At 40.2% G+C, this 21,619-nt stretch overlaps 1 protein-coding gene across 9 annotated transcripts in view; it reads left to right on the top strand.

Annotated features, from left to right (window-relative positions):
• CFAP206 (cilia and flagella associated protein 206) overlaps positions 1-21,619 on the top strand; it is a 30,854-nt gene that overhangs the window by 6,395 nt on the left and 2,840 nt on the right. For 2 of the 9 annotated variants that reach the window (XM_066994545.1, XM_066994546.1), the window contains exons 3-14: positions 1,553-5,847; positions 6,036-6,325; positions 8,837-8,920; positions 9,250-9,340; positions 10,426-10,614; positions 10,882-11,040; positions 11,973-12,181; positions 13,119-13,238; positions 15,423-15,621; positions 16,318-16,455; positions 18,417-18,610; positions 19,653-19,796. In XM_066994545.1, the coding sequence (XP_066850646.1) occupies positions 6,218-6,325; positions 8,837-8,920; positions 9,250-9,340; positions 10,426-10,614; positions 10,882-11,040; positions 11,973-12,181; positions 13,119-13,238; positions 15,423-15,621; positions 16,318-16,455; positions 18,417-18,610; positions 19,653-19,796 (1,635 nt within the window). In that variant the 5' untranslated portion in view covers positions 1,553-5,847; positions 6,036-6,217. Of the gene's footprint in view, positions 1-1,332; positions 5,876-6,035; positions 6,326-8,500; positions 8,609-8,836; positions 8,921-9,249; positions 9,341-10,155; positions 10,294-10,425; positions 10,615-10,881; positions 11,041-11,972; positions 12,182-13,118; positions 13,239-15,422; positions 15,622-16,317; positions 16,456-18,416; positions 18,611-19,652; positions 19,797-21,619 lie in introns of those variants that run through there. The other 7 variants (XM_066994549.1, XM_066994550.1, XM_066994547.1 and 4 more) reach the window with 7 other exon arrangements.

Raw genomic sequence — 21,619 nt, 5'->3', positions numbered from 1 at the left:
AATCAAAACTCCCTACTGTATTTGCTTTGCACAAATACTACTACTTTGCCTAGACAAGACTGAAAGTATAGCAATCTAGCAGAGCAAGGAATGACCTTGTAGGTAGCAAGCATGAATTGGCCTCTCCAGTAAAAACATTGATCAAAAAACTATTCTTTCATGGCCATAACTTCAGTTTCAGTGTATATGTTGTGTATATCTTCTTGGTTTTTGTTTTGTTTGTTCGTTCATTTGTTTTAGGGTGGTGAGCGAAGCAAGAAGCAGCAATTTGTCTAGTTCTGGGATTTTAACTCAGAATTTACCAATAACTAACTGGAACAGCCACCCAGGATGAAGGCTTTTTGGAAGCTCTTGCTTTACATTATTTTTCTCAGTAAAGCAACATCTTGCTACGGCACATGAGAGCCCTGGTTTTATATATCTACAAATATTTAAAAATCTTCTAATCTGCCACTAAAACTTCTGTGCACATCATGACCCATCTCTAACCACCCCCCCCCCCCAAAAAAAAATAGTAATGTAAAGGGTGGGTACACTTTTCTCAAAACCCTTCTGAGCTCTGTACATGTGGTTGTGCACTTGAATCAGTGTGCACATCTTTATGGCCTACAGATCACACCTTAATAAAGACTTGGAAAAAACCTACAGTTTCACTTCAGTTGTCTCCATGCGATAGGAAGGAGCTGAATGGGAAGTCACAGAGAGTCAGCCTGGTAAAATGCCCTTGGAAAGGATTTTCAAAATTTCGTATACGACATGCCTTTGATTCAAAGCAAAACCAAATGTCCTTCTTAAATATTTGTGCATGCCAGGGAAAAGTATTCCTTTCCTTGTTTCAGCAAAAAGGACTTAATGACCATCTGTAAGTCCTTTTCAATTATATTCTATTTCTACGGTTAAATGACTTTACTAAATTACTTCTACATCAGGTGTTTTCTGTACTTGTAATTTCACAAATTGGATTCCTATCTCCTCGTGGCATTTTCTATCTAAATATTTTTTTCATGTCCATTAACAAGATTAGCTGACATGTGAGACTGAAAAAAACAATTGCAGCTGGCCACTGCTGTGTATCTGTAGAAGAGTCTTAGAATTCACTTTTAAAAGTAAAAGGTAAGAACTGCTAACTCAGCTGCTCTTTGGTTCTCTAACAGTTACCAGGCATCCCATGATGTTAAAAAAAAAAAATCACCTTTTTTTTCCAGTCTATAGCACTCCTTTTGAAGGTTGCTACAGGCACAGCTGTCTAAAGTGTTACTCAAGTATTCATCACAAATCTACAAGATCTTAAACCTTAATAGCTGCTCTAGGGGAGAGAAGCTGCACTGGGAATAGAATTGCTCTGGGGCAACGAAGGTCAGAATTTTGGAGAAAGATTTGCAAATTTGTACATAATTTCAAGGGCATCCATCCATTTGGCGGGTTGTTTCCCAGCTAATGTCTTGACATGGGGAAAACACTGCAGGGAGGGCTCTGTTTCTGGGGTAGCGTGGGTAATATTCCTCTTCCCCTCCCAGTCTGACTCACTGATCATTCTCTTACATTTTGACAGTTGAATGAAGAGCATCCTTGTACAGAAGTGAGCATCCCTTTATAGAAGTGAGAAATCTGTAATTGGAAAAGAGTAAGCTGAGTGAGAAGTTGATTTACAAACTGCAGCATTTTTACTGTCCTGTTATTAGTACAGTTTCCTTCTCCACTAATGGGGTCAGAGCCATAGCAACATATTTCCTAGACAATTCTCTCCTTCATCTGCATACTGGATAGTTGTGTTTCCACGACTTTGGAAGAAGTTCCTATAGCCCAAGAAGAAAGTCCCCGGTCCTTGATCTCCTGATGGGTCCCATCTGTATGGGATGCTGCCCAGCAGTAGTTTCTGACACTTCTTCTGCTTGTAGGGAAATCAGTGTATTGCATTTTTTTCTGCTTTTGCATACTTGTGGGATTTGGGACTGTTGCAAGGACTCATTTTAGCATTGTGCGAGAAGGTAGTCCCCCGTGAAAAGAATGTTGAAGTTACTGATTTTTTATCAGCTGTACATATGTAAGGACTAGTTAATAGCTAGCTAAGCCATGAAAAGCCAGCATGGGCTTCTGGCCAAGCTGCACCTGTTTTGAAACATAACTCTAAAGGTATATGTGGGAACTACCTGATCTATAACAAGTAGTGTATGAGTCCCAGGTCTAATTTACAGCAATTTTAAGAGGGACGGTTAATGGAAAAATCTCTTGATCTGTGTTATTTTTATTAATGCCTTAACTGAAATGTTAAAGTTGCTGTGGAGCCTTAGGTAGTGATTCATCTGAATGCAGCTGAATAATGCATCTTTTGCAGGAGTTTCCAGTTGAGGCACTTAGTGATGGTATGTCTGGAATCTCTCCGCTCCCTCCTCTCTAAAGGTTTGAAGGACAAATAATTCTGCTCCCCACCCTTTTCTGTAACCTAGCAAATACAGTGCATCCATTGTGCCGGCCAGAGGATCCAGACTAACAATAATATATTTGTTAACTGGGTTTATATATTACTGTGTTGTCTTGTTTTGTTTTTTTCCTATAAATGCTCAAATCAAGGGTAAACCTGTTGTGCTGTGCTGCCTATGAATGAAACCTGGGAGATTTTTTTTATTTTCAAGATAAAAGCCACACTGGATTTCTTTGGCCAGCAAAATCTTGCTGCCTCGGAGACACTTTAATCACAGGGACAACTGTCAGTTTCCCTGACCCGAGGTCTCTGTACAATGAGTAAGTGTGCTCCGTGCCAGGTACCCTCATTCTTGTGGTGAAAGTCTGACATAATGGGAACTGGGGGTAGACACAGAGCAGGCATACCCAGCAGCAAAATGATGGAGCTGGGAGAAGAGAGCAGAAGAAGAATTTAATGTTCCTTTACCGTATTCTAATAGCGAGGCTCAAACCCTTAATGATACCTTAAATAATTGCTATAGATGTCATCTGCGGTTCCCTTACATGTGAACAAGCAGTCTGCACCTTGCCTCAAAGAGCCTGAAATGGGTGTATACCTAATACTTGCATAGCTTTCCAGGACAGGCCTGGAAACTTAAAATAGTGCTGCATGCTCTTGTGTGAATGTGTCCTTAAAGCAGAGCAGGTCAGTGCAGCTTGCTGGCACCCCACTGTGCTCTGAGGAAGAGGACAGGGCCTTTGGTTGGTGATGTGCAGGCTTGAGAAGGAAGAGAGGATAAAAATCCGTGCACCAAAACATTCTCAACTTCAAAAATCAGTTTTACTGTGAACAGACAAACTCAGGAAGGTGGCATTACACTTCTGCCCTCACAGCGTAGATTTCTGACTGTGAGACTTCTGTGTGATTCCCTGAAAATATTAAAAGCCCTGAAAATATTAAAAACAAATATATTAAATATATTGAGTATATTTCCCTCTTGAAAGAGACAGGCTTTTCATTCTTGTGCTTTCCTTGCACTGCTCCTTTGGAAGAAGCACATATCACAGAGTCCCAGAGTGGCTGAGGTGGCAGAGCCCTCTGGAGGCCACCTGCTCCAACCCCTGCTCCCGCAGGGCCACCAAGAGCAGGCTGTCCAGGAGCATGTCCAGGTGGCTTTTGAAGATCTCCAAGGACGGAGACTCCACAGCCTCCCTGGGCAACCTGTGCCAGTGCTCTGACAGCTGCACAGAGGTAAGTGCTTCCTGATGCTCAGATGGAAGTGCAACCAATTGCATATTAGCTTCTGCATCATGGTACAAGGTAATTTCAGAACCCTGAAATATAGCAAACAAAAAATCTGCATCATGAGACTCACGTTTTAACTTCAGCGATGAAGAAAGAGATGGTAACTCAACTTCTGCATGGATCCTGGATTGTCTTCTAAATTCCTGCACCTGGGTGCATCTTCAGAGAGGTGCAGGTGGTGTCCTGCATTGCTTCTGCAGCCACCCGGCAGAGGAGGCCTGAACACAGGAAGAAGCTAACTGAGCTGCAAGCACTTGTCAAACAGGTGATAAGCTCTCCCTCGAAGAAAGGGCTAGGGTGTCAACCTCTGCAGTAATTTTAAAACTACTGTCGTTTTTAATGATTCTGCAAACTAACATTTAAAACCCTTGCATCACAAACATAAGAATCACTTTACTGTGCACGTTTTGTTAGAAGTGAATGGCTCAGACACACCACTAGAGGGAATAGTTTATCTGTCTTTCAAGTGAGTATGACGCGGGCTCTAAGTAGCTGGGCATAGAGGATTTTTGAGGAGGAAATAAGGGTCTTTAATTCTAGTTACAAGAACACTGGAAAAAACAGGACTCCATTTCCAGAAACTCTGTTTAAAACTTAAAGTTGGTACTAATTCTAGGGGAGCAATCTAATTGTTTTGAACATGAAATAGTGTTCTGCAACTTCAGTAGCTTACTGACAAGCTAAATGAACTTTTGTGGTCTAACAGAGACTGCAAACCTCTCATGAAACCATGTTTTTCTTTAGTAAATGTATAATTGCTTTTCTTGCTTGTTTACTTGCTTTCTTCCTTTCTTTTTGCTTCCATATACACAGTTTTCCTGTTGATGTCTACGTACACATGCACATCTATACCTATGCCTCTGCATACATATGCTTTGCATATTTGCAGACATGCACGTGTATATACACAGCAGAGAAGAAACAGTCTAGGAGGTTCCTGAAGTGTGTGGAAGACAACTTCCTGACACAGCTGGGGAGTAAGCCAAGGTCACTCACGCTGGGCCTTTTGCTTGCGAGCAGAGGACTTGTGGGTGATGTGAAGGTTGGAGGCTGTCCTGGGCATAGTGATCATGAAATAAAAGCTTTCAGTTCCTGGAAAAGTAAGGATGGGGGTTATCAGAACTGCTACCTGGGACTTCCAGAAGGCAGACTGTCCTGTTTAGGAGACTTAGGAGACAATATCCCTTGGGAAGCATTCCTGAAGGGTAAAGGAGCCCAGGAAGGCAGAAGCTCAAATTCAACAAGGCCAAGTGCTGGGCACTGCACTTGGGGCACAACAACCCCATGCAGCGCTACAGGCTGGGGGAAGAGTGTCTGGAAAGCTGCCTGGTGGAAAGGGACCTGGGTGTATTGGTCGATAGCTGGCTGAACATGAGCCAGCAGTGTGCCCAGGTGGCCAAGAAGGCCAACGGCATCCTGGCTTGTATCAGGAATAGTGCAGCCAGCAGGAGCAGGGAGGTGATCGTCCCCCTGTACTCTGCTCTGGTGAGGCCGCACCTTGAGTGCTGTGTTCAGTTTTGGGCCCCTCACTACAAGAAGGACATCGAGGTGCTCGAGCGAGTCCAGAGCAGGGCTACAAAGCTGGTGAAGGGCCTGGAGCACAAGTCCTGTGAGGAGCGGCTGAGGGCACTGGGGTTGTTTAGTCTGGGGAAGAGGAGGCTCAGGGGAGACCTCATTGCTCTCTACAGGTACCTGAAAGTGTGGGGAGCTGGGGGTCAGCCTCTTCTCACAGATAACTAGTGACAGGACTAGAGGGAATGGCCTCAAGTTGCGCCAGGGGAGGTTCAGGTTGGAAATGAGGAGACATTTCTTCTCAGAAGGAGCAGTCAGGCACTGGGACGGGTTGCCCAGGGCGGTGGTGGCGTCACCGTCCCTGGAGGTATTCAAAAGCCGTGCAGATGTGGTGCTTGGGCACACGGTGGACCTGTCAGCGCTCCGTTAGACTGAACTCGATGCCATGAAGACCTTTCCCACCCAGACGGCTCCGTGCTTCCTCAAGCACCGCACGCCCCCTCACCCCCCCTACACCTCCCCGCGGCCCGGGCCCGCCCCGGGGCGGTTCCGTGTCCATGGGAACGGGCGGCGGCAGGGCCCGGCTGGAGGCAGCCCCAGTTCGCCACCGGGCCGGGCCGGGCCGGGTGATGGGGGCGAGACCGGGGCTTTGGGGTTTGGGCTTTGGGGTTTGGGGGTGAGGTGGCGGCACGGGGAGCGGCCCTAGAAGCGGCGGCGGGAGGCGGGTGGGAGGCCCCGGGCTGGCCCCAGTCGCGGCGGAGAGCTGCGTTGTTATAACCCGCCTTCGCTTTCCTCCCTGTCCCTGCTGCTTTAGGTCAAGTGCTCGCCGCTTGGAACTGCCCTCAGGGCTCTGCAGCCCGCCGGTGACCGAAAACAGGAGACCGCAGAAGGCTGTGGTATAAGTGTCCCCCCTGCCCGCCGTGGTGCGGGGGGAGCAGGGCGCTGAAAAGAGTGGTGAGAAGTCATATAAGCCCGTTAGGGTGGTGTCTGACCGCTATGTCTGGCGAACTGACCGAAGGAATCATAAAGATCATCATCTGTGAAGTAGGACAAGAATGTGCCACCAAGGGACAGGCTGTTTCTGAAACCTTGGTAGCTTTCATGGTAAGAGCAAGTGGAATGTTGCAGGGTTTTCATGAATCCAGCTGGGCATTTTTCCAGTCACGTTCAGGTTCCATTATAGTCAATAAAATCTCTTTCCCTATATATTGCTAAAGGAGCATATAGTATTTCCAAACCTGGCTGCTTTTAGCTTGGCAGTTCAAACCTCCTTTCAAGGCTTGCATGATGCAGGATCTTAAATTTTACATAATGTAAGTAGTTCCCCCAAAGTTGCTGACGCTACCCAGAATGAATGATCATACAATCACAGAATCATAAAATAGCTCGGGTTGGAAAGGACCTTAAAGATCACCCAGTTCCAACCCCCCCCGCCATAGGCCAGGACACCTGCCCCCAGCCCAGGTTGCCCAAAGCCCCATCCAGCCTGGCCTTGAGCACCTCCAGGGATGGGGCATCCACAGCTTCTCTGGGCAACCTGTGCCAGGGCCTCACCACCCTCTGAGTGAAGAATTTCCTTGTAACCTCTAATCTAAATCTCCCTTCTTTTAGTTTAAAACTATTTCCTCTTGTCCTGTCATTATCTGACTGAGCAAAAAGTTGCTCTGCATCTTTTTTATAAGCCCCCTGTAAGTACTGAAAAGCTGCAATGAGGTCACCGTGGAGCCCTCTCTTCTCCAGGCTGAACATCCCCAGCTCTCTCAGCCTTTCTTCATAGGAGAGGTGCTTTAGCCCTCTGACCGACTTCACGGCCCTCCTCTGGACCCGTTATGATGTGAAGCAAGGGCATAAATCTTTCTATGGTGTTAAAAATCAATAAACTTCAAATATCAACTTCATGTCAGGGTGCCAAAGCTGGAATGGCTGCAGCTGAGGCTTTCAGGAGTGACGTTAATTTTGAAATGTCTCAGTTTCTGGTTGTCCACATTAAGAAGTTATAAATGGGCGTTCAGTGATATTCAATATGGGGTCTTAGCAACCTCAGAAGATATTTCATTTGTTTGAAATGCCATGACTGTGAACTTAAGGCCCTGAAAAGGCTGTAGGTTCTGAGCCTTGGGACTTCTGTGAATTCATAGCAGGAGTTCTCCCTCATTTTTCTTCCATAGGCAGATAAACCACTTTTTATTTTTTTATTTCTAAAGTGCAAATGAGGTTGTTTCTGAGCTTTAGTAACATTTCTTCTACCTCTTTCATAAATGAACAAAAAGGTATGATACCATAGGTGGTTCATTGCAACAGGTATATTTATTCCTTGTGATTTACCTCTTCCATCTATTTTGATGGAATTTTTTTTCTGTGTTTAGGCAGAGCCGGCTTTTGTAAATGGGTTTAATATTTGGAGGAATTAGATTGGATCCCACTTAAACTAGAAATGAAATAGAATCAATCTTTGTGCTGTCCTTGGTGGACAACTGTTCAACTATTAATATCCTAAAAAACATACACTTCAGCATTTCTTCTTATAAGACGCAGCACCAGTGCAAAATATAGTCTGAATGCACCTGCAGAAAGATGGAGCTAGTTCTTTATTGATGTTGTAAGAATCAGCTCTTGATAAACTTGTATAGGAATATAAATGGTTCACAGCAATACTGTTAAGATGTTTTGTTCGTTTGCTTGTTTTTAAATAGCTAAAGGTTGACACCGTGTCTTTAAAAATACACGAGTTCAAAAGCAGTGTTAATCAAACATGAAAATTTTCATCAGGTAAAAACTTATGTGGCTAGCAAGATACTCAGCATAAATACCATTTGCAAGCATGCAAATATTTCCCTGTGTGCAGAACAATATGATTTTTTTTATCCAAAGGGCAAGCATTTATCCTGATGCATACAACACCAGCATAGAAGTCTGTAAACAAACATAATGGATTGCTATAAAATTTCACTTAGAAAAATATATTTCCAGGACATTTTTAAAGGAGCTATATTTAAAATGTTCTTTTCAAAGTATTTCTTTTCAAATAGATTTTTTTTCCACTTATGTCTGAGAAACGAAATTGAAGCTAGCAACACAAGTGAAAGAGACTGACTTTGTTTCATTATCAAAGATTGAAATGGAACTAAAGAATAGTAAAAATTATATTTGTTTTTAAAATTTTATCCAGTAATTATTTGCACAGTTGAATAATATGAAGTATATTAGTGATCTTACAGATAACAAAATTTGCAAATTCCCACTTTGAATTATAATTCTGTCATATTTCCTTCTGTGCAGTAAATGTATAAATAATTTTCTTCTGCCTTGTGTTCCCTAAACGTTGGACCCAGTCACTGTGAACAGTTGCTCCTGCAAAGCTGTTCACTCCATCTGGAGGTCTCACAGGTATGTGGCATTCTGGCTTGCTGCAAAGAAGGGTGGTTACAGGAACACGAGTTGTCGATAAATCACAAGGGGAAGTGAAGTTAACATTAAAAGACTTAAGTTCTAATTATTTCCTCTTAAAGCTGAGGAAACACTGTCTACACCAGAGATTTTTCGGAACTTAAAAGGCTAACTGCGAAGAGTATATGCTGAGATATAAACTAATAGCTTGCTTTTGTCAATTTCTAGGTGAAAGCTGTTGTTCTAGATCCGAGAAATGAATTTAATGTGGATCAAATCCTTACAAAAAAAGATGTGCAAAATCTTATCCAGGTAATTTTGACATGATGGCGAGTGTCAGTACTTAGCTAAGACCATACCATTATTTGCTACCTGTTCCTGTACCTATAATGCCATTTTATTTTGATACCAACACTTATAAAACTCTAATGATACTTTATTATCACAGCTCTGTAGCTAAAGACTGGAATATGTGTTCTTGCATGTTAGTAAATGCCTTATACTTAATAGTATTTGTTGCATGTCTAGAGAATGAAGGGAAGGGGCTCTGCTGCTTTTATGAAACCTGTCATATAGCCATGAACAGTACAGAAGGTTCTCAAGTAATTAGAAAGAATCCACTTCTCTGTCTCTCTTCTTAGCTTTGTGTTACCAGACTGCTTGACACAACAAACCCATCCCTGAGCACAATTAAGATGCAAGTTTACTTTGATATGAACTATGCAGACCGAGGTAATTTCAATACAAATAAATGTTTTAATAGGAGAAGATGAATCTGAGTTTAGGTTTTTATGATCTCTCTGTAGGGCTAATACTGATTCCTGTTAAATGACTGCTGGCAGCAAAGCAAAATAAAAATCCCTGGAAAGATATACTATACAGGAGTACAGAGTTTCAGTATGGATATTAAAGGGAAAAAATGTGCACTGCGTTTGAGAGTACATTCATCTCCTCCTGTCTGAGAGACTTACTGAACTTATTAGATCGTTTTGGAACAATTCTGTTTTCAGGCGCACTGGCTAGCTCCCTTCAGCAAGAAAAGCTTGGGCTGCACCTGCACATCTGAAAAAGAAACACTAACCAGAACTTCACTCGTATCTGAAAGAGAACCTGTTGTTCTATCAATATTGATAATTGAGAGAGATGAGTTAACTTGAACAACCACAGTTTTAACCAAGTCTGTTTTGGTCTCATCAGTGGTAACTTCATATGGTCTCGAAGTGGGAATGTGGAAGTGGAAGCAGAGTGAGATGGGGTTACAGTCTCTGCTCTGACTGTAAATTCAGACCTCAGTGGGACAGTGAGGACTGGCTGGGACACAGAAAACACAGGTCAGGCGTAGACAAAAAGTAGATGTTTGAGGTGGCAGGGGGCATCATGAAAGTGTTTTCTTGTTAGCATATATTTAAAACAAAAATTATCAGAATTAGGCTCCAAAGCCTTCTGGACTCCATAAGCTCAATAACTCCAGTAAAAGGACTTCTGAGATCTTGGGTAGTGTTCAGAGTTGGGTGTGTAACTTTAGGGTGTATGTGTGTGTGTTTTAGGTATTCTGGGTCATACTGCAATTAGGGGAGCTCAGAAAGCCAAAGTTGCTGCTTTAAGTCGGCCTGGATATTTTTCTGGCCTCTACTGACTGATGCTAGTTGTACTAATGGTTAACTCCACTGCTGTTAAGTATAAAGGTATGGTGCTCTGAACATCTCTTCCACATACCTGTGCTTCAGAAACCTTGAAGTGGTAATGACTTGCACCCTCTGTATAAGCCAAATTCCAAAGAATTTAGACATCACTTTCTAACTGCCCTTCTTTCTTAGCTGAATTACTCAGAGAGCAGCATCGTGTTCTGGAGGGAAGGTTGGCTCCTCTGGTCAGAGATATCACAGACAGTCGTCCTCGCGTGCAAGATGAAATGATGAAAGTGTATCAAATGATTGTTAGCTACATGCTGCTGAGCTCTGGCCTGGGATCCCCAACAGATATTGAGGTTGTCAGGGAGGTAACAGGTCAGTAAACTCCAAGTTTTGAGATTGGACTTTTCTTACTGAAAAATAAAAGGTTACCTTCTGTTTGCTGGTCTTTAGATATAGATGTGGTAAATCGTGATGAATGCTTGCTGCCCAAACTGTCACTGCTTAACCTTGAAGTTTAAATTTGCCGTAATTTTTACTTTCTGCAGTTGTTGTTCAGGAGAGGTTATTTTTGCTTGTTTAATCATTTTATTTTCTGATTCCTCATATTGAGGGCTTTCTCACCTTTTGTAATGGTTCTAGCTGCCTTGCAGAGTATATTCCCCCAGACAGCGCTGGTTGCCTTCATCTCGCTCAGTAAGAAGGATAAAGAGCAACAGCTGAAAAACCTCTCCATGCTAGTCACAGGGATTCGATTGTTCAACAAGGAGTGTGGGAAAGGAGGAAAGGGTATCGATGACCGTAAGTATACAACTGCCTTTGGGTTGTGAATTCCCAATTAATTGTTCCTGGCCTTCTGTGCTGGAGTGGCTCCAATAATATCCCGTCTCTCTAGATAAAACAGCTTTGACCCAGGGTCTGTAAACCTGGAGGAAATGTACATATTTAGTATTTGGTTATAGGTTTCCATGTAGGCTGCTACTATTTTGCTAAAAGAGAATCCGGTGTGGTTTATGTAGAAGGATTATATGTATTAACTTGATGCACTGATTTACCTCAGCATAACTTGTTCCCTGATCCTTGGCCATTAAGTGAATTAAATGTGTAACATTTGCCTTAAAAAGCAGATAATTAAGATCTTGAAAGAACACTGTCAATCCAATTACAATTTTCTGTTGAGCAAGTGTAATGAGAATTCTTAAAAGTTGCTGGGGCATTATCTGTATTCTGATAATTTAGAGTAACCCCTTCAGATTCTTAACATGTTCTCAAAAATCTTCCAGATTTTGAATCCTTCTGCTTGTTTAATGGTAAGAAATGTCGGCTGGTATCCTGGAATTTTTTCAAAAGCTGTGTTCAGAGTAGGGCAAGCCTTTCCTTTGTTACTTGTGTTTTCCAGATGGGGAAAGTGAGAAATGGAAATTATGCAGACTGCCTAAAGACTCACAGGAAACCCATGTCAGTGTTAGCAACTGAGTTGCATCTATTATAAAGCAAGTTTTCTCACAGTCCTTGACTTGACATTTCCATACCTGTAATTCTGACTGTTTGGACCAACTTGACTAGTAAGTCAGGTGGTTGAATCTATACACAAACAGTTGGGAACATAAAGATAGAGGTTAGAACTAAAAATTTTGCTGGGACATTGCTGTGCCCTAATACTTCACTGTAACCATTCACTAATGATTAAAATCACTCTTTTTGTATGTATCTCTTTTATTCTGTATTAACAGTGCCAGCCATTCTGAATGAAGCCATTCCATCAGCTACACGGACTGTTGAAGACAGTCTTAATACTTGCCATGTGCTAGCCCACTGTTACACAGCCTTGTTGGAATCCATGCATGAAGACCAGCAGAGACAACGGCAGCTTAGTTCTTTTAAACTAAAAGAAGCACTGTTCAATGTGAGACAATACGAGGCCTTCCTCTGCATCCTTATGGTGAGACAACATCTTGTTGGGTTTAAAAAAAAGATTCAGAAATCATTGAAATCAGATTTTTCTCAGAATATGAGAACCTACACAACCTGTTATGCAGAGCTTTGTACCTAACTTGCTGGGGTTTGCTACTGTCAGACAAAAGACAAAATTAATAAATTGCTTGCTTCAGTGTGACTGTACTTCCATTTCATTTCTGGAACTTTCCTTTTTGGAGAGGTTTAATTTCATCACCAAAGATCTAAAAAGGCAGGGCTTTTCTTGGTTGTATACTGATACTCAGTCTGCTTAGATGTTGTGCAGATGATTGGAGAATATGAAGTGGGATTCTGCAATAAAATATCTAGTAAGAAAAGCCAGATTACCTGAAATAACAGACCTCTTCATATCTGCATAGAATTGAAGAAGTGTAATGGGAATATTTGTTTCTATTAAAAGCTGTCCCCCAAAAGAGACATGAAAGAAAAATTCTTGTTCAATCCATAAATCGTCTCAATTTTAGGCTGTAGACATCCCTAACATATAGGGAGTCATCAGAAGTCTTAAGAACACAATTTAAATTCCTGACATTTGTTTTGCTTATGAAGACCTTTTTATTTGTCTTTATTTGTCTTTTAAGAATTGCTGGGTTATGTTACAACAATTATGTTACTCTCCTGTACATCATAAAGCTTGAGAAAATGTTTCTCTTCAATATATTTTTTAAATTTTTCTTCATTTCAAAAGTGTTGAGGTTTTATGTAAAAATTCCTAGTATTTGTTTGAGAGAAGTGCCTGGTCTTATACCTGAACGCTCAAGAAAAACAATTATTTTGTTGAAAGTTAAGGTTCATTTTATTCTTTAAAATAGTTGAACAAAGAGATCAACATAAATATTTGTTACTAAATATTTCATTTTTTGACTCTCATACTTCTTACCTGAAGTACATTCTCTTTGCAGTCTGATGCAATTACAGGTGCTCAAGAAGTTGAAAAGATGAATGCGCAGTTTACAACAACAATGGAGCAGTTAAAAAACACAGTTCAGAATAAGGTTTCTGTAGATACCAAAGAAGTTTTTGTAAGTATTTTGAATGGAAAGCTTATTTGTTTTTAGCTATAAAAAGAAAAAATAATGATAATACTTTACAGGTGTGTTTTTGCACAGTTTGCTTTAAGAAAAAGGCTGCATTATTTTCTCTTTTATAACAGCACTCCTGGTAGTTTTTCAAGGGGTGACTAAACTATCAGACTTGATCTCAAGGTACAAGGAAAGCAAGGTACAAAATGGAGGGAAGGAATTAAATACTATTTTTCTCTAAGTGTCTTGGGTTGCTTGTCGGTATTTGTAGAATTACAGTGGTATTTTCCTGTTTTGTTTAAGTATTCTCTCCTGTTTCCTGCAGAAACTGTTAGAACATATTGATAACAGCACATCAGAATGTGATTGCTTTGAAATCCTTTCAGATAGCGATTCTGCAATTACAGTATGGCTCCTTGGTAACATTTTTCTAAAGAAATTGGGTTACTGTGATAGGGATTTCAGTCTCTTCGCCCTTCCTAATAATTGCTGAATCCGTTGGCCAGTTTCAGTTGAACTTGTCAGAGCCCGGAGCTCTCAGAATATGTCATTTTCTGCAAGTTCTCTGAAAAATAAGTAATTGGACAGACACAATTAGAGCCCTTCTAAGGGCTCTGCAGTGGGAATGCCACAGTTACATGTCCAGCCAGCCGTCTGGGCAGTGAGCAGACACGTACATACATCTGTGCAATCCATGTTCTGTACTTGGTTGGTGGTTACAGGACATGGGAGGAAGAGAGAATGAGTGATGGGAACTCACATAAATGCTTATTTAAGCATTTAAATAAATGAAATTTAAAGAAATGTAAGCATTTATTGCCTCCTTACACCATGAAAACCTGGGATTAGTGTGATGGCATGATAAAAAGGATATGGGAGAGAAATATGTCAGAAAGCAGGCTTCCATAAATCTGCTTTTCTTGGAAGAGCTCCTTACTTTGTGTGATGTGCGTACCATTTTAATTCCGCGTAGGGAGCTGCTGAACTAGCATGCCCTTTATACATATGTTAGGTTTTATTTCATCCTTCAGAACAAATAATTAGAAAGCAAAATAAAGCTTGATGTGGAGGAGGGAGGAGGGAAGATCATGCCCCATCTACTTAGAGTATTTTTTGCACTTCCCATGAGGGTGTCTGTGCTGGAAACTCATGGCAATGGCGCTTTGAGGTACATCTCAGGTGTGATCTGACACTTCAGCTTATGTGTGCTTGTGATTTTATAAGCCAGATGTTCTCGTTTGGAGGACATTTACCTTGCTCACTGAGCTGCTTAAAGCAGTTTTTTTCTCTCCTTCTGTATCTTCATGGGGCTTAAGTGCCTGATACACACTTTGGTATAGTGATAAAGACAGAGGGGAGAGATGAGTAGGCTTTTCTCAGAGGCATGTGAGAGAAGAAATCCCAGTTTAGGTTCTTTGACTTCCTCTGGAAAAGCCTGTTTCTTCCCCTGGATGATGGAAGGAGCCTAGGAAGATTCAGTTCGCTGATCTGAATTTAACCTTTCTGAATACACATTACCCTTCTCCCTAGAAGCTGTCTGCTCTTGGCTGCTTCCTGGACTATATTTGTACCAAGCCTTTTAGTAAACATAGTAGATTTCATTAATACTCTTTTAATCCTATTTTTTTTCTAGTAAGAATGGTTTTGGTCTTGCTTCCTTTCCTTTCGTTTCCTCCATTTCTGTACCCATAACTTTTCCACAGTGTTAGAGGTGCTGATGAATTCCAGAGCTAACTCTTTTGACCATTCATGTGATAATGTTGGGAACGTGCATAAAATACAGTGCTGTTGGCATGCGTTTCAGATTTGTTGAGCCTCTTCCCATAAATGCTGTGTACTTAAAGGCAACAGGGTGCATTTAATGTCACTATAATTAAGCATTTATACTCAAAGCTGAGGGTCTTCTTTGGTAGGTGAGTACGCATTTATGTCAGCATTGCTGCTGGGAATGGCAGCTTCCAGTTTTGTCCTAAACCCTGCACCTCTCCGAGGCTGGATATAGGTGCCTGGACCTGCGTGATGGGAATTCCAATTTCAAATCCCCAGGCTTCCCCTGGGGTTTTGGGGTGCTGAAGGCCTTGTAGGTCAGCTTTGTTCCTATTAGGGGTTGTTGTGCACAGCATCGGGGTTATGTTGCAGACATAAAACAATTCTAGACTTCAGATAGTTTTCTTTATTTTATAGCCTCTCTTTGTTGCAATTTATAATGTGTGGACTGGATTTCAGAATGAGATACTACTCCTGAGCTTTCTCACAAATATGACTAACAGTCTGCAACAGTTCTTGGAAACACAATCACAGCTTTTTCCTGAGGAAGTGCTAACATCTCTTCTAGAAGGAGTGACTGTGAAGACTGATGAGGAAAGGATAAGAGAAACCATGGGTACTGAAAGTTGCTATTTTTTTTTGTTTGTTTTCTTTAACATCTCAAGATTTTATGATTTAAATTTTACATACAGAAGGAACTACACACTGATTTTTTAATAATTAAAATCTCCACTGTAAATTAAAATGCAGCCTTTGTAGTGTGTGGATTTATTTTTCATGTACAGTTTGGGCTTTTATATATAAAACTAAAATATTTCTAGTAGCTACAAACATGCCTTATAAAAATTCAGAATTGTCAGAAGAAAGAATACTTCTAAGATATTTTTTTTTAAGTTTCATAAGTTTATGACTTCTTACACCTTTCAGAACTTCTGAAGTGAATGGAGGAATAAAAAGAGCTAAATAATGGGGCTTTATTTTTTTGCCAGAAGTGTGTTTCTGTAAAGATGCTATCCCTAATAACCATGTTATACTCAAGGAGATTTATAATGTGTGAATGGGTGAAACCAGAATGGGACCATATGATATTACCTTCCTCTTTTGTCCTGTTTCCAAAGAAAACTAATGCTTTTAACAAAGGATCCTGAGGACTGACTTTTCAGTCCTTCAGGACTGGCTCCTGAAGATCTTTTCTAAGGTAGGTCTGAAGTTTGGGAAGATAATAGTAATCAGGTTATCCTGTAACATGGTTATATTGTAAACATCAGATGTTTTGTTAATGAAATCCTTCCTTTGTTAAATCATTTCTTAGGAACAAGAGTGAACGTTTCTGATTTCGAGGACCAAGAATGGCTTTTTCCAGAGACTACTGCTGATTTTGATCAGTTGCTAATCCAGTACCGTGGTTTCTGTGCACATGCAATTGGTGTAAAAGGCCTCACCCTTCCAGGTATGCTTTGTAGTTAGATCTTCTCCTTACTTCACGTGTACACAAGTGCAAGAGAAGATGTGAAGATGTTCTGAATGCGTCCTCTTTTTTGTCAAAACTGGAGTACTGTAATTTCATGTATGTAATTTTCACTCCCAGATAACTTATTTCCCCCATTGAAGTATTTTTCTTTAAAAAATACCCAGATAAACTGCCCAAAATAGAAGGTAGGAGGGCTTCAAGAGAAAGTAGGCATGAACGAGTAGAGGCAGAGACGAAATGGGATGGACAAATGTTTCCTCCTGCTATTTGTGCATCTGTATAACCTACATTGCAACTGAATGCAGGTTTGTTTATTGTTAATGTGTTTTCATACAGTCATCTGTAAATGGTCCTTCCTTCTATTTTGTGTATCTGTGTGCTGAAACACACCTATTCATGCCTACATCGTACATACATTTAAGCAGTGGATATAAAATACCAGAAGTCTTCTCTGAATAGAATAGTGCGAAATTGCACTTGGTGCTACTAATGGTAGGATTTTATTTGGTCTGATATAGGATCATTTTTCTTGAAATCAAGTCTTATTTCAAATTTTTCTGTTTTCTGTCTTCCAGTGTTTTATAGAACCTATCCATATAGAACTATTTTAAACCTACAGGAGGCTGGGAGGAAAATGTGGCCGCTACTTGGCATTATTAAAAAAAAGTGTATGTTTTAATGGCATTGTAAATATATTACATTTACTTAGTATTATGCATGAGAACAGCTGTCCTGGGTTAGACTGAAGGTCTCTCTAGTCTTGCTTCTGATCATGAGAAATCATGTAGGAATGGTCCTTCCTTCATCATATCCTTCCCTGTTCTAGCAGTCAGTAGTTACGGGATTACTTCAGATAAATGTTGTGTTTTCACCTTTCTGTCAAATAGTCACTGATAGAGGTTTTTCATTTATCTAATTGCTTTTTGAATCCATTCAGAGTTTGCCATGGGATATTCTGATTGTCAAAAGTCCCACAATTGTAATTATGTATAATATGAAAAAATACCTCTTTCTGAGCTGGGTTTAAGCTCTGGCTTGGTAATTTCATCACAGCTCATGCTTTTTCTATTAGGAAAATCAGCAAACAGTCATTTATATATCAGAACTTCTGCATGCAATTCATGGTTTTCTAATCCCGAATCGTATATTATTTCTCTTCGGTTTTTAATACTGGAGACAACTATTTCTTTAACCCTTCCTTCTGTGAAGAGTATTTAGAGCCTCTGATAACTCCCAGCTCACTTCATTTTAATTTTTTTATTCTAATGGGTTGAAACAAAATGTAGTATAGCAAACATAGCATATAGGTTTTTATGTTTTTTTTCTTCCCCCCATTTGTGTCCTACTAATTCCTGATATTCTTTGAGCATTTCTTGATTGCCACTGAATAGTGCTATTTAATGTCTTCAAGGCACTGTCTGTGATAATTCTAAGTCTTTCCTAGATGATGGCAGCTGAAAGAGAGTCATTCATTGTACGTGAGCTCAATTTATGTTTTCCTCAGTAGGTTATTTGGCCATTATTGACTTTTAATTTTCTCTGTTAATTTGTTGTCCAGCTTCTCAGCTGCCTTCGCATAATTTCAGTGTTATGCCCCTTGGTATAAATTGATTGCTGATCTGCAATCCGGTATTTGCTGGAGATTATAGGGGAAACATTTCTGGGTATGGACATTTGTTTTTATGCTTTTGCTGTAGGTGTTTTATCCATTGTTTTTCTCACAAACATGGAGTCTAATCTAGATTAAGGTATACTGGATACAATGATCAAAGCAATTGTATTGGCCTAAAGGAATATACTTTTCTGTATTTAAAAAATATTTCAGGGCTGACTTGAGGGAAACATTTTTAATCGAGATCATATGTCTTTTGTATTGGATATCAAACTGTTTACTATTTTATTTTGTTTCTGTTTTGTTTTGTTTTGTTTTTTTTCCCTAGGAAATCCTGCTATTGGAATTTTGAAGCACAAGGACAGATGCTATGTGTTCAGTTCCAAGGAATCTGCATACATTTTTGCTCAAGATCCAGATAAGTTCATTCAGCTGAACGTAGAAAAAGCAAAAGAACATGCAGAGTTAATTCATCTGCTCGAGCTTCGCCATCAGTTTGAATACCTTGCTCCATACACACAGGTACACATCGCCCCTGCCTCTTGCCGAACAGCTGTCGGATCACTGGTTGATCTGTGCTTTCCAGAACATAAAGAGAACAGATGATACCCAGGAGTATAACAATCTGCCTATCATACAGAACATCTGATGGTCCGTCTCTTCCAGACCTTCGTGGTGTAGATAGCAGCATAAGGGGAAAATGTTTCTTCTCACTTTGTCTCTTCCTAGGAGAGTACGTAGAGCCAAAGGATTATGGCAGTGATGAAAACTGCTCATCCTTATCCTGGGAAGATCTCGTGTCTGATGTTTCTTTTCCCCATTATTGCAAAACTAGCTTAAAGGGACAGTAAGTAAATGTAATAGAAGATGAACCAGACACCACATTAACTAGAGCTTTAGCTCAGGAGTTCATCAGCATGTGCTGGATGAGCGTGTAGTGATATCTGGGGACAGGATTTATGGAATGTATTGCAGAACGAAAGGGGGCTCGTTAATAATGAATGTGACAGTGCTACAACGTGAAATCCAGAGGCTTGATTTTGATGTGTAGATTTTCTCTGTGACACATTGTGAATTCTAAATCCCTAGCTATGCAAAGTACGTAGTCTTGAACTGACCCTTGGTGAGAAAGATATGGTTTATATCCTACCTCTGGCAGAGATGTAGGCATTTCTCCTGATTATTATTTATGATTTTTAGTCTGTTCATGAAGATGAGATGCCTGCCTCATAAAATACTGCCTGTGGAGGTGGGATCCCTTTTTATCAAAGTCCAATGATTAAGCACTTAACCAGGACGGGGGAGTCTGAAATTCAGCTGGGCAATCTGCCTAAAGGGTTTTCTGTCAGAAATTAAATTCAACAAATTCTGATTGGTTTCTTTTCTTTTTAGCGGGTTCAGGGGAACAAAAATATTGCTGAACATAAAAATCGTTACCTACTTGCAATTTACAGGTTTGCAGGTTTCTATTTGCTTTTAAGAACACGCATATCCATGTTCTGTCTTTGATGCCTGTATTCTCCTCATTAATGCCCTGCTTGTTGGCTTTTTTCCCTCTATCCAGGCAAGAAGTGCAGACAAACGTTTGATGAAACCAACCACAAAATGTGACAGCAGCACTCAAACTGATACTCACATCTTGCCTCCGTCTATTGTGAGGTCCTATGAATGGAATGAGTGGGAACTGAGAAGAAAAGCTATAAAATTGGTTTGTATTGTTACTACCAGATTTTCACGTGTCGGATAACAAAGTTCAGACTAAATTATTATAAAGTATTGTACTTTGCAGCATGAGCCTAAACTTACCCGAAGATGCATGCCTTTGTTACAACTGGTCCAATCAGTTTTCTCCCCATTTTTTGAGCAGTGCTTCCACTGCTAAGTCTATTCATTCTTAATTTTTCAGTTGCCTTCTTTAAGTGATAGGTTTAGTGATTAGCACTGAATTTTAAAGTTGTTTCTCTACACTCAAATAAATTTAACAGTTTGAAGATATTGCTATTTAAATTGTTTTTTATATCTTTTATTATTATTATTTGGTTTTAAATGGGGTTGCAGAAGGGTTTGTGTCAAGCACAACTTTATTGCAAGATGAACAATTTATATTAATATCAACGTCAAGTAAGAGGAGAAACAATGTAGTAACTGGCAGGCAGAACAGTTAGGAATACCTTTGAATGTGGTTCACCCTGCAGAAGCTTTCTTTGAACTAACTTATCCACCCCTGAAAGAAATCAAAGCATGAGGCTTTTTTCTTTTTTTTGGCATAGTGAAGTAGTTTTCATTTTATCTTGAATCCTCACGTTTGCTAAAACCAACTCATTGGGTTTTATTTGAAAGTGAAATTCCCCTCTTTCATGTACGACCAATCCAGATATGTAAGAAACAGAGCAAATAGCTTTTCTGTTGTATATGTAACCCAGAGGAAATGGTTGTTATATATAAATCATGGTGATTTTCTGTTGGATTGGAAATCACAGTCCCACAGAGGGTTGGCGACATACATAAAAGCTTCTAAAGTAACAGCATATATCTAAAAAGCTGCTTACTAGGAGCTTTTCTTTTCCCAGCACATGCGGTTGTTAAGGTATAGCACTCGATTTTCACAATTCAATCAAAATGAACTTGTTTGTGTAGGTGATATTGCAGTTACCAACAATAACTGGGCACAGAATGCTGCAGGGAGGTGGGTTTTGGTTTGTTTTTGTGAACAGATGCATATGGAGGCCTGTGGTCTGCTGTGAGGCCTGTTTCTTTTCTGTCCTTCTTCTTGCCATGAACTTTCTAACATTATAAAAGGAAACCAAAATTTTTAGAGTGGGATTTTTGACAGTATTAGCTGGTTTACAAAGGCTTGTAAGCAATAGGTGTTAATGAGGTAGATAAAAAGAAGCCAAGTGGCCTAGCTTAAAGCCTCACTTTGCTTCTCTAATGGACAGAAGTACATAAATAAGTGCTAAGACGTGTTCAGTGGTTACGCTTACCTTTAGCATAAGCAAAGCTGTATGTTTTCTAAGAGTTGAGCTTGAAGAGTTTACAAGCAATTTTGCAGCTCGTTAGTTTGAAATGTTTAGAGACAAAGTACTCGGGGTGTCTTAGCATCAGCTGTCTCTATGGGAGATTGGCGATGCGGAGTTGAAACAAAAAATACAAGGCACGTGCAAAAGCATTTGTCTGCACCGACTATGCTGAATTTGTAATATGGAGCTGATAAAACATTTAGAGCCAAAGTGCTGAAATAACAGATGCAGCTTACCAATGCATCAGTAAATTTGATGCTATTAGGGGAGCAACGGACATATTTGCAGGTTTTCACAGAATCACAGAATTGTAGGGGTTGAAAGGGTACAGGATAAGCTCAGAGGCCTTGGGTTTCTTTTCTGTTGTTTATACTTAGACAGAAAACTTGAAGTATTAAAATAGGACTTTTTAAGAAGACTTATTTGATGTTAGCAGTAAAATTTTCAGTTCACATTTGTTTCCCTGTACAAGCATACAGTATTCCTTGCAATAGCACTCACTCAGCATTCA

Source organism: Anser cygnoides, chromosome 3, assembly GCF_040182565.1.
Source record: "Anser cygnoides isolate HZ-2024a breed goose chromosome 3, Taihu_goose_T2T_genome, whole genome shotgun sequence".
In the NCBI taxonomy this organism is placed as follows: Eukaryota; Metazoa; Chordata; class Aves; order Anseriformes; family Anatidae; genus Anser; species Anser cygnoides.
This window is presented reverse-complemented; position numbering and strand designations above follow the sequence as displayed.